The following is a 13,176-nucleotide window of genomic DNA, read 5'->3' as shown; positions in this document are numbered from 1 at the left end:
AAAAAAAAAGGACAGGAGTCATCCATCCTCTTCCCTCCCTCTTCCACCCAGACTGAATTCCAGTGAGAACAGGCTGCCACGAGATGAGGGGGATGCCAGAGGCCCTGTGGATAAACGTAACACGGTCCCACCAAGGGCTATTAAACCCATCCCACGGACACCGGCTCCAGCTCCAGGCCCTTACTGACACGCTGCTACAAGAGAAAAGGCGGTTTGGGGAGAGCTTCATTCTCAACTTGACTCACTTGATCTCCCCTAAGCCCCTGGTACTGGTGACCACCAGAGAGCAGGAGAGGTTGGGGAAACCTCCACCCTGAGCCGGCACAGCCGTTCCTGCGGTGTTACAGCCTCACACAACCGAAACGCAGGCAGCGTTCACGCGTCGCGTGACGTTTAAAGGACTTGAAGTAGCTTGTGAGAGCTGGCGGCTGTGCCCAAGATAGCAGAGGGTGCCACAGGAGACAGCAGCGGGAGCATATGCTTTTCGGAAACATGTTCACGTTAAGAATAAGACGTCTACTAGAAGAAAAACAACCCCACAATAACTCCCAAGTTGAGATACTGTTTTGAGAGCATCTCTGATGAGACTACTTGCATATGGATCATTTAAAACCAGATGCTATTTTCCAATTTGTTGTTCAGTGCCATATCTTCCCTGCACAGCGCTCGCAGTTGCCGTTCCATTTTCCAAGCAGCTAACTCCGATTGTTTACTGATTTTTGGCAAGTTAATCATATTAAGCCCATGGACGGTAGCGCGGGCTCTTACAAGTCGGAATTCAGCAGAGCTACGTATAAAACAGCCCAAAGGAGTCAGTATCTGTAGTGTTACATCTCAGTTTTGGCAACCTGCTATAACCATGCCAACTTTTTTTCTACAGTAGCTTCTAGTTATATAATTATTCAAATTATTTCAAACCCAAACGTGTACAACCTGCAGTGCATGCACATTTCCATTTGATCAAGTATTGCTTACAAACAGCCTCGAAAGCTTTTGGAGCCAGTTGCTGCAGCTTACAGAAAAGGTCATTCTGAACAGGCTCACGTCAACAATAAAAATAAGGAGAATGACAAAGGGTGAGATCAAACCTCGCATCTCTCACACCATCTATCGCAGCAGCCTGGCTCCCAGCACTTACAGAAGGCGGTGCTGCTTGTTCCCAGTTTCCAGGGCAGAACTCCAGGCTGCAAAGCGTGCAGACCAGCGGCAACCTTCTAGAACTATCCCGTTTCAGGAATCTGAAGCAGTGTTCTCCACTTTTTAAACAGCGGGCACACCGAATGCCTTCGACCACTCCCACTGTACCCTATCCCAGCTCAACAGGTGTACACTTAGAGAAACGAAAACCCAGTAATCCAGGCTGCCTTTAAAAACGAAACAAAAACAGTTTTAAGTACTGCAGTATATAATTTTGGTAACTGAGCTGCTACCAAATCTTACGTTATTACAACTGAGGACTTTAAGAGTCACTAAAAGAAATCTATGAAAGCAAGGAGATCTGGATTTCAGGATGAAAATCCTGGTTTGACAATCCATCCTTAACTCACCGCGTCGATATGGTAGGGGTCTCCAAACAGCAAACAGTATGCGCTCCATCTCGTCTGAAAAATCTAGGCACAATGGGGGTTGAGTTAAGGAGAGAATGTCAGACCTAGTGTTTAGCCTTAAAGAGAATCTATTTAAGATTCAAAAATTTACCTTTTTAGCAGCAGATTATAGTCTTACTGAACATTCCTGGAGGATAACTTGTGCTTAGATTCTGTATTTTTCTTCCATTATTGTTTTGCTATCTGAAGATTAAGTTTCAGAACGTTAAGTTACCCTTCCCTCTGTTCAATCCTCCAAGAATGCTACAAAAGGTAAACTTTGAGGCCCAAATAGGTTGACAGTGTCACCCTTTTAGAACAGTTGCGTGACCAGTTTCTCCCCCTCCCCACCATCAGTATTTTAGATATCTGCAACGACCTTGTATTTACAACAAGAGAACAATCCAGAGGTTTTATTTTGGAACAGTGCTTTGAGATTTTTTTAGAAGCCTTTGGCTGTAGGCAGGATCCAAGCAGCAGCGGTCTGGTCAACGATAAATCAGCATCACAGCCTCGCGTCGCTGCAAGGGCAAGTCAAAGTATTTCCTCTCCCTCAGCCTCCAAATAGGAAAGAAAACCAGGGAGACTTTGCTGAAAGCAGCACAGATCTAATTTAGAAGGATGCATTGGGTGCTGGCAATGGCTAGAGACTAGGAGCAAGATCAGTGCAACGAGCATGTGGGACCCTGCTATAAATAACTCGCACAACGCAAGACTGCTGCTCTAACAACAACAGCTTTCCTTATTCCTCTCTAAAACTCTGAAAATTAATTTTTGCAATCAACACGAACCAAGCTTCAGAGAATTCGTTTGCTGACTGTTGCACTACACCACCTGCACTGCGGACAGCGAGGAGAGCAACAGCAAAGCCTCTCCCTTTCCCCCGCTGGTTTCAACCAGCGAGTAAAGCCAGGCCTGGTAACGTGCTCTCAAGCTTTAGCGTTACACAGAGGCTGAAGCTGGTGTCATTTTCGCTGCGTGGGTCTCCCTCGGGTGCAAGGTGTGGTTGAGAGGATTAGGCCGAGATCCACTTCAAGCACTTACTCAGCCAGAGAGAACAACTCATCCCGCTGCAACCGGCCTGAGCTACCCAGGTGAGTAAAGGTGACGGTATGGGGAACCTGGTCCTGAAGTTACTACTGAAATGCTCTCCACAATGCAAACTGTAAACATTTACAACTGAGTCATCACCACCTGCATCGAAGTTACACATGCCATTAATTCTGCCCCCACTGACAAGACGACTCGGGTAATACAACTCCTGAAGTAGCAGTGGTCATCACTTAGATCTGTTTTAATTAGATTTTAACGCCATCCATTAGGAACTGTGTAAACAGACATTCAGGTTGTGCCTCGGTTTTTTTCGCCACCCCCAAATGAAGACAAATAGGTGACCAGGCCCCTGAGCTGCACCCACTACCGCTGCACTTCTCAAACTAGTGAGAGATATTTCATAACAAAGTTGCCCACGAATGAGACATGAAATCTGAGGCTGCTGCCAAATGCTCCTCTTGGGAACTGATGTCATTTCAGCAGCTCCCTCCTGAAGACCAGAATCATGAATGAAGTGAGGAGTTCAAAACGCCTCATTAGTCATGACCATCTTCGTAATTAAGTGAAGTACTGCCCCAAAGAGAAGATTTTTCCTGGCACATGAGCAAAGCTGTAGAGCTGGACTGACTGTATGAGAACCTACACACCATGCAAGCCTGTTCTGGAAAACAAAAAGGATGGGATGAAAGAAATCTGACAGTTACATCTTAAAATTGTTTTTTTAAAAAATAAATGTCTGAGCTTGCTTCTGGTCTCTTAAGGTGCAAAACCATTGTTAATAGCATACGGGTTTAGTTTTGTCAAAAATGGCAACACAAAGACTCTTTAAACTCAGTTTTAACCACCGTGTACTAAAAAGGCAAAGCATTTTAAGGATTTTATTCAAAAGTGCTTGCACAGCTTGGAAGAACAGTAAAGTTCTATGGAGAAACCAATTTCACCGAGACTCAAGAGCCTTGCGAGGACTCACCACTTCAGTGTCAGGTCACCAACTTAACAGGAATAGAGTGCAAAACCATATAGTGTTAGTGTCTACTGAGTGCCTCCATTCTGTGTCAAACTCCTCACAATCGAAGGTAGCAGTTTGACTGAAATACTTCAGAGGCCTTTTGGACATCATAAAAGTAAAACTCAACTTTTGCGTGGGTTGTGTCACAAGCAATGCAGTTTAGCCTGCACAACCATTCTGAGAAAAACACCATTTAAAGATCAGCAGTTAAACTGACAGGCAAAAGTTGGGGAGTTTTTTTTGTGAAGGGTGGTTGACTTTTTATATAAAAAAAAGCTTCTTACACTTCAACATTTTTCTGCTGCAGACCAGAAGTCTTCTTGCCTGGAGCAGCACCTCTCATCTTCCCCTCTGCATATTGTTCCCTTTAAAAAAAAAAAGTACATTTGTAAATAAAACTAATGGAAAAAGAAGCTTGTTTTCCCTCAGAAGAGAAACGCAAACCATTTAGAGACTGTCAAATAGAATCATATCATAGATTAGAACAGCTTAGAAGAAAAATGGCTTTGCAAATCAGTGTGTGTCACGAGCAGGAACAAGCTCAGCTCACTATCGGGAAGAACTGGGCTGCTTCATCCACCACCTCACAGCACAAGCACCCACTTCCTCCCCCTCCCACCATCCTTGTCTTCTGATCCAGGTGGCAGTAGCACGCTGCTGCTGAAAAATAGAAACCAGCTTTGCAATAAAAGCATTTTCATTCAAGAAATACCAGATCAGCAGTCCTAAAAATCAAGTATTTGTAGGCATCCTGAGGCTGAGCAGATCCTTACCACTTAACGCTATGTTTGAAGGATTATGGACAAGGGTCATTTTTAGCCACCCAGTTTCCACGTTCCGGGCCGTCCCCGCGGTTTCTCAAGCTGCCTCTCCATTTCCTCAGCCTGCCCTGCCTGAACGCACCATTTCAAATCCAAGTCGCAGTTTGCTCTTTCTAAACTGCTCGAGGACAAAAATCAGAGCACTTCTGTAAGCCAAAGCATCTCAAGGATAAATGAACACATGAACACCTCCTGAAGGCTTTTCTTTTTTTTTCCCTTGAGGTACAGGTATTGGATTGAAACTCTATAAATAATTTTATTTACTGACAAGTACTTCTAACAAAAACACTTACTGATTGGCCTTTTGAAGTTCTTTTTGTTTCTGCAAATTGGTATCCACGTATTTGAGCACTCTGCTTTCTGGAACCCATTCATCCCAGCTGAAAAAAAAGAATTTAAAAGACAATCAAATGATCATTCAAAAACATGACGTAGTCGCATTCTACACGCAAGAGTCAATTAAAAGCTTCACAGAATTTGAGACTGAACTCTGCTTTTCTATCAAATCACAGACCGGCACAACTGAAAGTGTAAATTTAACACATTCCCCACTGACTGAAGCTGTAGCAATATTTCTAGGGAAGTGTAACCCTCTGTTATTTTCCAAAGAGGCTCCCACACTTGAGGGATGGGCAATTTAGAAAGGAGGGGACTGCCTTTAATTTAAAAGACGCAGGAAAATAAAAATCTTCTGTGCTTACTAAATTATGGGACACCTATAGCCATAACTACATTATGAAGCAAGTTCCCTTTATCTATTCCAGCATTTTACAGGTTAACAAATTCAGCAATAAGATCTTACTGTACGAAGAAGAGCTCTGATTTCTGTCTGTGACGGAAACCAAGATGGCATGAATATTTGGAGAATCTGAAGTGAATGATTTAAGAGAACAGGTGTTGGGGAAATGGCCATTACGAGCGAGAATTCCACTTTGACAAAGAGTGGATAATGAGCAATCTGACAATTTATTTCAAATCATACACGTTAAAAGTGGCCAAGTCATGCCGAAGGAGGCAAGCTGGAGCTCTGTTTCAAGAGTTCTGTGTCATTTTCATGTCATGACAAGAGCTGCCAGTCTCAGAACATCACGGTGTCCAAACCAGCACTACTACAGGAGCACACGGTCTTCGAGAGCATGAAGACAAGGCAAGCTTAGCATCCAGACGTTAGAGAAACCCACGCCCAGTCATGCACTGTTTAAGACTGTCTTCTTAGGACAGTGCTTTGGGCAGGTATTTAAGCCATTCATCTTTCTCCTGCCTGTACAGCTGCAAGAGACCTTGAGGGAAAAAAAGCGCTATAGAACTGTGCAGCACATTATACTGCACCATGAAAACAAACTCTTCTGGTATCTTTGTCGATATTTGCAAAAAAAAAAAAAAAGACATTGAGCAATTAACAAGTAACAAAGGGCTGTAATTACAGAAACTGAAACTAAGGAGTTCTGTTGCCCAGGCTGTCTAGATCTTGCAGCGAACGCCACTTTTAACATAGTTAATTGGAAGCTTGAAGGCAAAAAAACCTCAAGCAGCGCAAGCAAGAAACACAGGAGTCACGACATCACTCACGGCACCCTTCAGCAGAGGTAAACGAAGAGGGGAAGTATCAAATCTCTGCTGCCTCATTCATACGCAATGATCCAGCAGCGCTCCCGGGAACTGCTGCTGGTTATGACGGAGCATTTACCTGTCCAGTTGGCAGGAAGGGTGTGTGGATGCATTTTAAAGAGTCACACATTAAACCACGAACTTCAGCTCTTAGTCATGTTAGTGAGATCAAGATACCAGTGACTAAAAGTCTTCACCTGAGTCTGCAGCACTGAAATGAAACAAAACCAAACCAGAAGCACCCTCTAAAAGACTTCTGTGGTCTGAAGAGCTGAAGCTTTTAATCTCCAAGGGAAAAAAAAAAAACAAAACCACACACCTTCCACTCCTCCTAAATTCAAAATCTGGTGGCAGAACAGAATTCAAATGAAAGCAAAAAAAAAAAAAACCCAAAAGAAACGAAGTGCGGAAATGCAATAATCTTATTATTCACCTTTAATGGGCTCAACATTATTTCATTTTATTCTTCAGCAATCTCTCACCTAGAATCCTATCGGTTTTGCAGCAAGGAAAAGTATCTCTAACTTTACCTTAGCATGAGAGGCAAGAACTGAAAAACAGGCTAAATCTGCTCCTGTGAAGGCCTTCCCTTTCTGAACACAGCCTTTGGTCAGGCGGGCCTCCCCAAAGCTTTGCTCCCAAACCTCGTTGCCAGAAGCAGTATAAAAGGAAACCACACCACGTGTGTTTGAGCAGAGAGTTTTGCTCAGCCTCTCTCCCTTCTCCTCCCAGCAGGTAACAAGGAAGTTTTTGTAGGGGGTATTTCTGCCAGGCAGGAATTACAGTAACTGTTTTCTGAACAAACAGAACATTATAAAGTATTCCCCTTGGTCTGCTGATGCCCTAAGCTAGTCTGTCTGTTCAGCCAAAGCTCTGAAGGAGATGTCAGTTGGGCAATGTTTTCATTGTGTTACCATAAATCATTGTTCCTGCAACACCCGAATGATTTTGGTACGTGAACCAATCTCCTAATGACAGGGACACAGTAGCACTAGTCCATCAAACTCACATTCAAACTGACACAGCTTGTGTTTTCCCCACAGAGGAAAAAATAAATAAATCAAATACTGCTTTCATTTTACGCAATACTTACTTTTTATTCCAACCACTGTAATGGATAAAATATTTCACTTGCTTGTCCTTTATGGCAACCTTTACACACTGGAACAGAGAAGAAAGTTCAGTCAGGACCACTGAGAGCAAAGAGGTCTGAACGAGTTTTGCTTTTTTAGTTTCCAGAGTTCAGGCAGGCAGAGATTTCCACATGAGCCACTGAAGTACCAGCAGCTATGTCACAGTAGAAAGTTCTTTAACACAAGTTAGTGCCTGGTTAGGGCTTTGGAAGGGCTGGCCAAAAAAGACTCTGGCTCAGCTCTCCAAAGGGACACCTTCACTCACCAGAAGGATCAGAACTGTTCCCCGAGGATGACCAGAAGAGTAAAACAAGCGGTCCCTTCACTACCCTCAGGTCAGCCCAAAGCCACTCCCTTGAGAGCTGTTCCCAAGAGGGTCTTGTTCACGGGCAGGCCCCTCCCTCAGAGGCAGGCAAGCTGGCTGAGTAGAGGAGTCTTCAAAAGTAAAATAAACAAACTGGATCTCTACAGCCACAGTGAGGGCATTATATTCAGTAGAAAGAGTTCCACTAAGTGCTTTGTCTAGGTTAAGAATGTACACAAGGCAAATAAAACCAGTTACTTCCACCAGAAGACTGAGCTATGAATACAGTAACTTCCTCACATACTGATACTCAGGTGCAACCACTAAAAGAGGGCGCACACACATCACGAGGCTGCTCCAACTGCTCCGCAGCATCACTCCGATTCAGAAGCGTCCCTCACAAACCCTTCTGCCTCAGAGCTCAGCACGGGCCCACTCGCAGCCTGCGAGATGCCAGCTCAGCTCAGAGAATGCCCAGGGGAGCCGGGACAATCGTGGGTGCTGCCCGACAGCGACACAGCTTCCTCCTGCCCCCCGGGCTGGCACGTCAGAGCTTCAGCTACCACAGCCACCGAGGAGGAAAAGCACAGCCTGAGACACATCTCTTCCTGAAAAAAACCACCACCAAACCAGCCAAGAACTACATAGCCCTAGCCAGCCTAATTACGTGCCCCCCACATGTCCCTGAACTTCTTGGCTACACTAGATTAAAACCACCAACTCCACCATTTCATCCAGAAAGTCACCAACCCTTGTCCTGGAGATGCCGAGACACAGATGCCATTGCATCACCCTAACAGTGAAATAACAAGGATGCTGTAAAACATGGAAAATCACCTTCCTTGGGTCTAATTTCTGGATTTTTTTTTTCCACTGAAGTAAGAAATATACTCACAGAAGTCATAATTGCCATTTCCTTGCCATGCTAACTGAATCACCTCGAAGTATTTGAGAGGGCAGAGCCTTCTGCTACACAACATTTCCTCAAGACCTTTGTGGCAACCTCAGCATGGCAAACGAAGTAAAGGAAGATACAAACAGATTTCCACACCAAAATACTTTCATTCTTGCTGGAGGTTAGAAGCATCTTACGAAAATCTCATTTAACTCCACATTGTACAGAGATGTGGTTACTCTCTGCCATATTTCATACCACTCCAACACAAACAAGTGCTGCTCTGATCATCTTGCCGCAGGAAGCCAAGGATACAGGCAGCAGGAACAAAATACATTCTAACAATCACAGAATAAAAAACAGATCAAAGGAAAAAGAGGAAAGCTAAGGTTATTATTCATTACTACCTACAAATGCCTTCATAAAATTAAATTCAAGTCCTTCTGCCACTTAAGAGCCCAGAAGGATGCGGACTCTGGATACAAACAGCCAGCCAGAAGCTCTCTTGCCAACTGGACAACCCCTTCCAGCACCAGGCTGGCAGGTCCAGCTCCTGCAACGCTCAGCCCACCCCCGTGCACAGGAGAGGGCAGAGCCCAGAGAAGCACAGCCCTGAGCAGCTCTGGCTTGTGTAACTGGCCAAAGAGTTCAGACCGCTGCAAAGAGAAGTTTGTTTTCACAAAAACCTTCATTACTCTCCTCTCTGTATCAGCACCCGGGCAGGCAGGGACACAAGACAACACTGAGCACACATTTGAAACAAACTTGTCCTCCAGTTCTAGAGCAAGGGAGAGAACAATCGCTAACGTGAAAAATGTTCTAGACAAGCACATCCCATCAACTGGATGTTATTTTAACATGAGAATGACTACTTCCTGAGAGCATGACAAGAGATGCCAAGTATTTCTAGCTGCCTCCCTATTACCACCTCTCCGAAGTTGTCCCATCACAGGAACACAGCATATCAGATGCTTGACACATAAGCCCACCCTTTAGCAGTTTGCCAAGACAGCAGCATGGTACCACAGGGTTTTCTGATTTTTTTCCTGTAATACACAGCTCCAGGATTTCAAATTGATTTCATACATTATCAGGTTTTCATTCATTTAATCCCATCTAGTGAGGTACAGCAGATAAAGTAAGACAATTCCTTATTTTCTCAGGAACGGTCAGAACAACCTGCAGCAACAAGCAGTCACGCCTACCTTTGCTTCATAAAGGAGAGGTCCATGAAAACAAAGCACTCGTTCACCTGCAAGAGAGTTACAGATAAACATCTTAGAGCACCACCATCACACCATTTCTGTAAACTATGTCATCAGGTACAACACAGAATGAATCCAGTATCACCCTAGAGAGAAATTCAAAGGCAGATACTGATTTGAGATGCAGGTTGGTGTTTAAGAAGCAAACTCAGTCCATACAAAGACTCCCAAGGACCTCCCTGAGAAGCACTCCTGCATGTGAACCCTGCCCCACGACGGCTGGCGAACGGCAAACAACTGGCAACGACACCGACGCTCCTGCCTGTGCATCCCACCGCTGCCAGTTCAGGCACAGACACCCCTGAATCCGGTGGCAAAACACCTTCAAAGCCTCAAGTGTCAGACGGAGACACCAAAGCACTCCAGCTCAGCACCTACGGGCTATTTCAGCCCAAGGACTCGAGCAGTCTCACTGCAAGGGAACCTTTAGTCTCTGCGCCACTGCATTTGGATTCAGAGCAGGAAATCAGCTCTCTGAATCAGAGATCCCACCTCTGCACCTTGAGCTCCTGACACAAAGGGAAGCAAGTGCTCTCAGTGCTCCTTTCCTGCAGGACATACACCACCTGGTAGTTCTAAATCAGGAAGAGAGAGACCCTGACATTGTTTTCCCATCCGACTTGCGGGACAGAGGAATGCCTGGTTTGTGCAACAGCAAGAAAAATTGTTCGCTTTGTGCTTTTTAAGTAGGAAGAAATTGTTCTTCGGTCTTTTTTTTTCTCCCTCCCCTTCGTTAGCAAGGTCTTATTGTGTGGTTACGCTGTGGGAATTCAAACATACTTAACACAGGATATCTGAGTACAGATGTTTCCTTCTTGAAAGCTGCAGCACCTCACATTTTCACAGATACGCTGCAGAACATGCTTCAGGCTGTAGCACACATCCAGTTCTTAAGGCTGTCTCCAGAACACACAGGACAGAAGAGGGGTGGCACAGCACTACCCGCAGGCAGGTATTCCTTCGGCCCCCTGGCTGGGCAAAGGGTGTGCAGAAGCAGGATGTCGTACCAGGAACAGAACTCTGGGTGCCCTGAGCAGCCCAGGAATGACATGGGTGGAGCCTCCGACTGTGAATGTTACTCTGCTTTTCCAAACTGCTTTCTGCATGTTTGAGTGAGGAACATCGTACCATTAACTCCGACTCTCCTGAATCCCCTTCAGCTCTGGCTCCATCTGCCTCTTTACCACACAGACAGGTAACAACGTTAACAAAGCTTTAACTAGACAAGCTCCAAACAGACACTTGCTCTGCCAACAGAAATGCAATGTCCCCACATTTCAAACCTTTCAAATATTTTTTGTTGTTGTTGTCCTCAGGGCAGAGCAGTTCTTGCACTTATTCCCATTGCTGGCAGAGTGGCTGATGACAAAACACCTGGGTTTTTTTCCCTGACTGGGAGACAGTAGATACAGCAACAGCCTCTTCAACCAGCACAGCAACCAGCACATTTCATCTACTACATCCAGGCTTTGAGTAAGATCAAACATGAATTTAGTATTTCACTCCTGTACTGACTACAAAGAACTGCTCACATTTTAAGATTTCGTTATTACCCAGTTTGTAGGATCCCATGCTCTCTTGGAACAAATAGCCACAGTAAAAGCTAAGAACATAAACTAAGTCAGAAATGGATTTTGACTTGTAAAATGCTTCTGTGTATCAGGATATAAAAAGGTTCTCACAGAAGTGCCCATCTGATACATTCAGCAGTTTTATTTGAAAAAATAAAGTCTTTATAATCAGGGCTAACAATCAGAAGTTATATAATTATCTTCATGCGTCACAGCACTAGCGCTACGGAAAACAAGTCTCCATTCCAGTTATTACACAAGGCCTTTCTACGCAAGATGTCCACAAAGAAATACTTCATTTATTTTTTTTTTTTTTAAAAATGGTTTTGCAGAAAGGGTTCTTCTGTTTTTCCTGACAACCTGACAGGCTCTTGCTCCCTCCCAGATGACTGCAGACACGCACGAGGCCTCTCCTCTGAATCTACAGCCTGTTCTCTCCTACACACCGCCACCACTGTGGCCAGAACACCCGCACCTGCTCCTCAGCCCAAAGACAGCGCCTGCAGGACAACAGCTCCTGAGCTGAAAGCGCTGGCAGAAGATACCAGACAAACGCTCTGTTATCATGCCAAATGCCCAGCTGCTGCTGCCATGCTGGCCCACGGCTCAGACACCAGCTTGGCTCCCAACAGACAGGTATTCCAGCCTCGGAACACCTCAGAGACGGGGGAATTCAACCACTCGCTCCTCCCAGTGCGTAACGCGCAGAAACAAGAGGCTCTCAATCTGCGGACTGAGGGTGCAATTCCAGCGACACCTTCCCATCGATGCCCGAGCAGCAAGCGAACCAGCACCCTCAGGCCAGACAACGCCAGAGCCCCACCAGGCGTAAAGACAAAACCTGCCGTAACCTACTCAAAGCTGAACCCGACTTTCGAGACTCTTTTGTGTTTAAAAAATAAACGGCCACCAAGATGTGGAACACCTGAAGCAGCTACAACCCTTAGTTCATATTGCCTCAAGGCTAATCTCATTTCTCACGCCTGCATAAATATATCGGTCCCTTCGTTTTAAGGGAAGCTCGTACTCCTAGCTTGCCATCCAGTTTTTCCTAGTGCTTAGGGGCTTTCATACATAAATTCAGTCTCCTCCTCACCCTTCACTTTGTGAAAAATGCCAGTATGGATCACTTTTAAAGTCTACCTACCACCCTTTGATGGATATTTAGCTCAAAAATCTACAACTAAAATAATTCTCATGTGTCACGCTGTGAAGAGCCACAATAAAGCATTTAAGATTTAGGCCTGCAGGAAGCTTTATTCACAGCACTTCTCCCTTTTAATGTTACAGCTGAGATCACAAACACACTCACATTGTGGAAAAAAGCCTACGATACTTCTGTGCTAAATTTAGGTTGCTCACATTCCTACAGCTGTGAACGTGATTTCAGTCTGGAATTCTATTTAGGTTTTAGTTTCTACAGCTCATTTAATTTCACATTAATTATTATAACGTGACTCACACATTAAAATCTTGATTATTTTTGCAGGTTAATAATGCCACTGGCATTAACAGATGGCTGATGCACACTGAGCACTTTGCAGCTCAAGCAGCCATGAAGCACATACAATCACAGTGCTGTTTAAGTTACCCACAATGGCCCAGTTCATCATTTTTTTCTGCAGCCTGTGCTTTTAAAGATAAATCGATTGTGTGGAAAGTCCTGCTTGGAAGCTAAAGTGAGGAACAGGTAGAGAGGAAATTTCATTTAGCACTGTCTAGCATTTTCATTTCCCTATAGCAGTATCAAACAGAACTATTACCCAAAAAAACAGAATGTGTGCAAAACAAGGCTCATGAAAAGCATAACCCTAACCCTTATTCAACCAAAAATAACCTGATGCTTTGTTGTAAATACAGATTCCACCACAACCACCACCTGGAGTCCAAACACTGACCCTGTGAACCCTCCTGCAAGAGGACTGCTGCCT

At 44.6% G+C, this 13,176-nt stretch overlaps 1 protein-coding gene across 1 annotated transcript in view; it reads right to left on the bottom strand.

Moving 5' to 3' along the window:
* Positions 1–10,289, bottom strand: part of MORF4L1 (mortality factor 4 like 1) — a 19,360-nt gene extending 9,071 nt beyond the window's left edge. Inside the window, exons 1-6 of the mRNA XM_009878567.1 lie at positions 10,241–10,289; positions 9,615–9,661; positions 7,171–7,238; positions 4,763–4,849; positions 3,933–4,013; positions 1,548–1,610 (exon numbers count right to left, since the gene is read on the bottom strand). Coding sequence (XP_009876869.1) covers positions 1,548–1,610; positions 3,933–4,013; positions 4,763–4,849; positions 7,171–7,238; positions 9,615–9,661; positions 10,241–10,289 — 395 coding nt within the window. The remainder of the gene's footprint in view (positions 1–1,547; positions 1,611–3,932; positions 4,014–4,762; positions 4,850–7,170; positions 7,239–9,614; positions 9,662–10,240) is intronic.
* Between the last annotated feature and the right edge of the window lie 2,887 nt (positions 10,290–13,176).

The sequence above is a fragment of the Apaloderma vittatum genome, unplaced genomic scaffold (assembly GCF_000703405.1).
Source record: "Apaloderma vittatum isolate BGI_N311 unplaced genomic scaffold, ASM70340v1 scaffold26770, whole genome shotgun sequence".
Classification (NCBI taxonomy): Eukaryota; Metazoa; Chordata; class Aves; order Trogoniformes; family Trogonidae; genus Apaloderma; species Apaloderma vittatum.
This window is presented reverse-complemented; position numbering and strand designations above follow the sequence as displayed.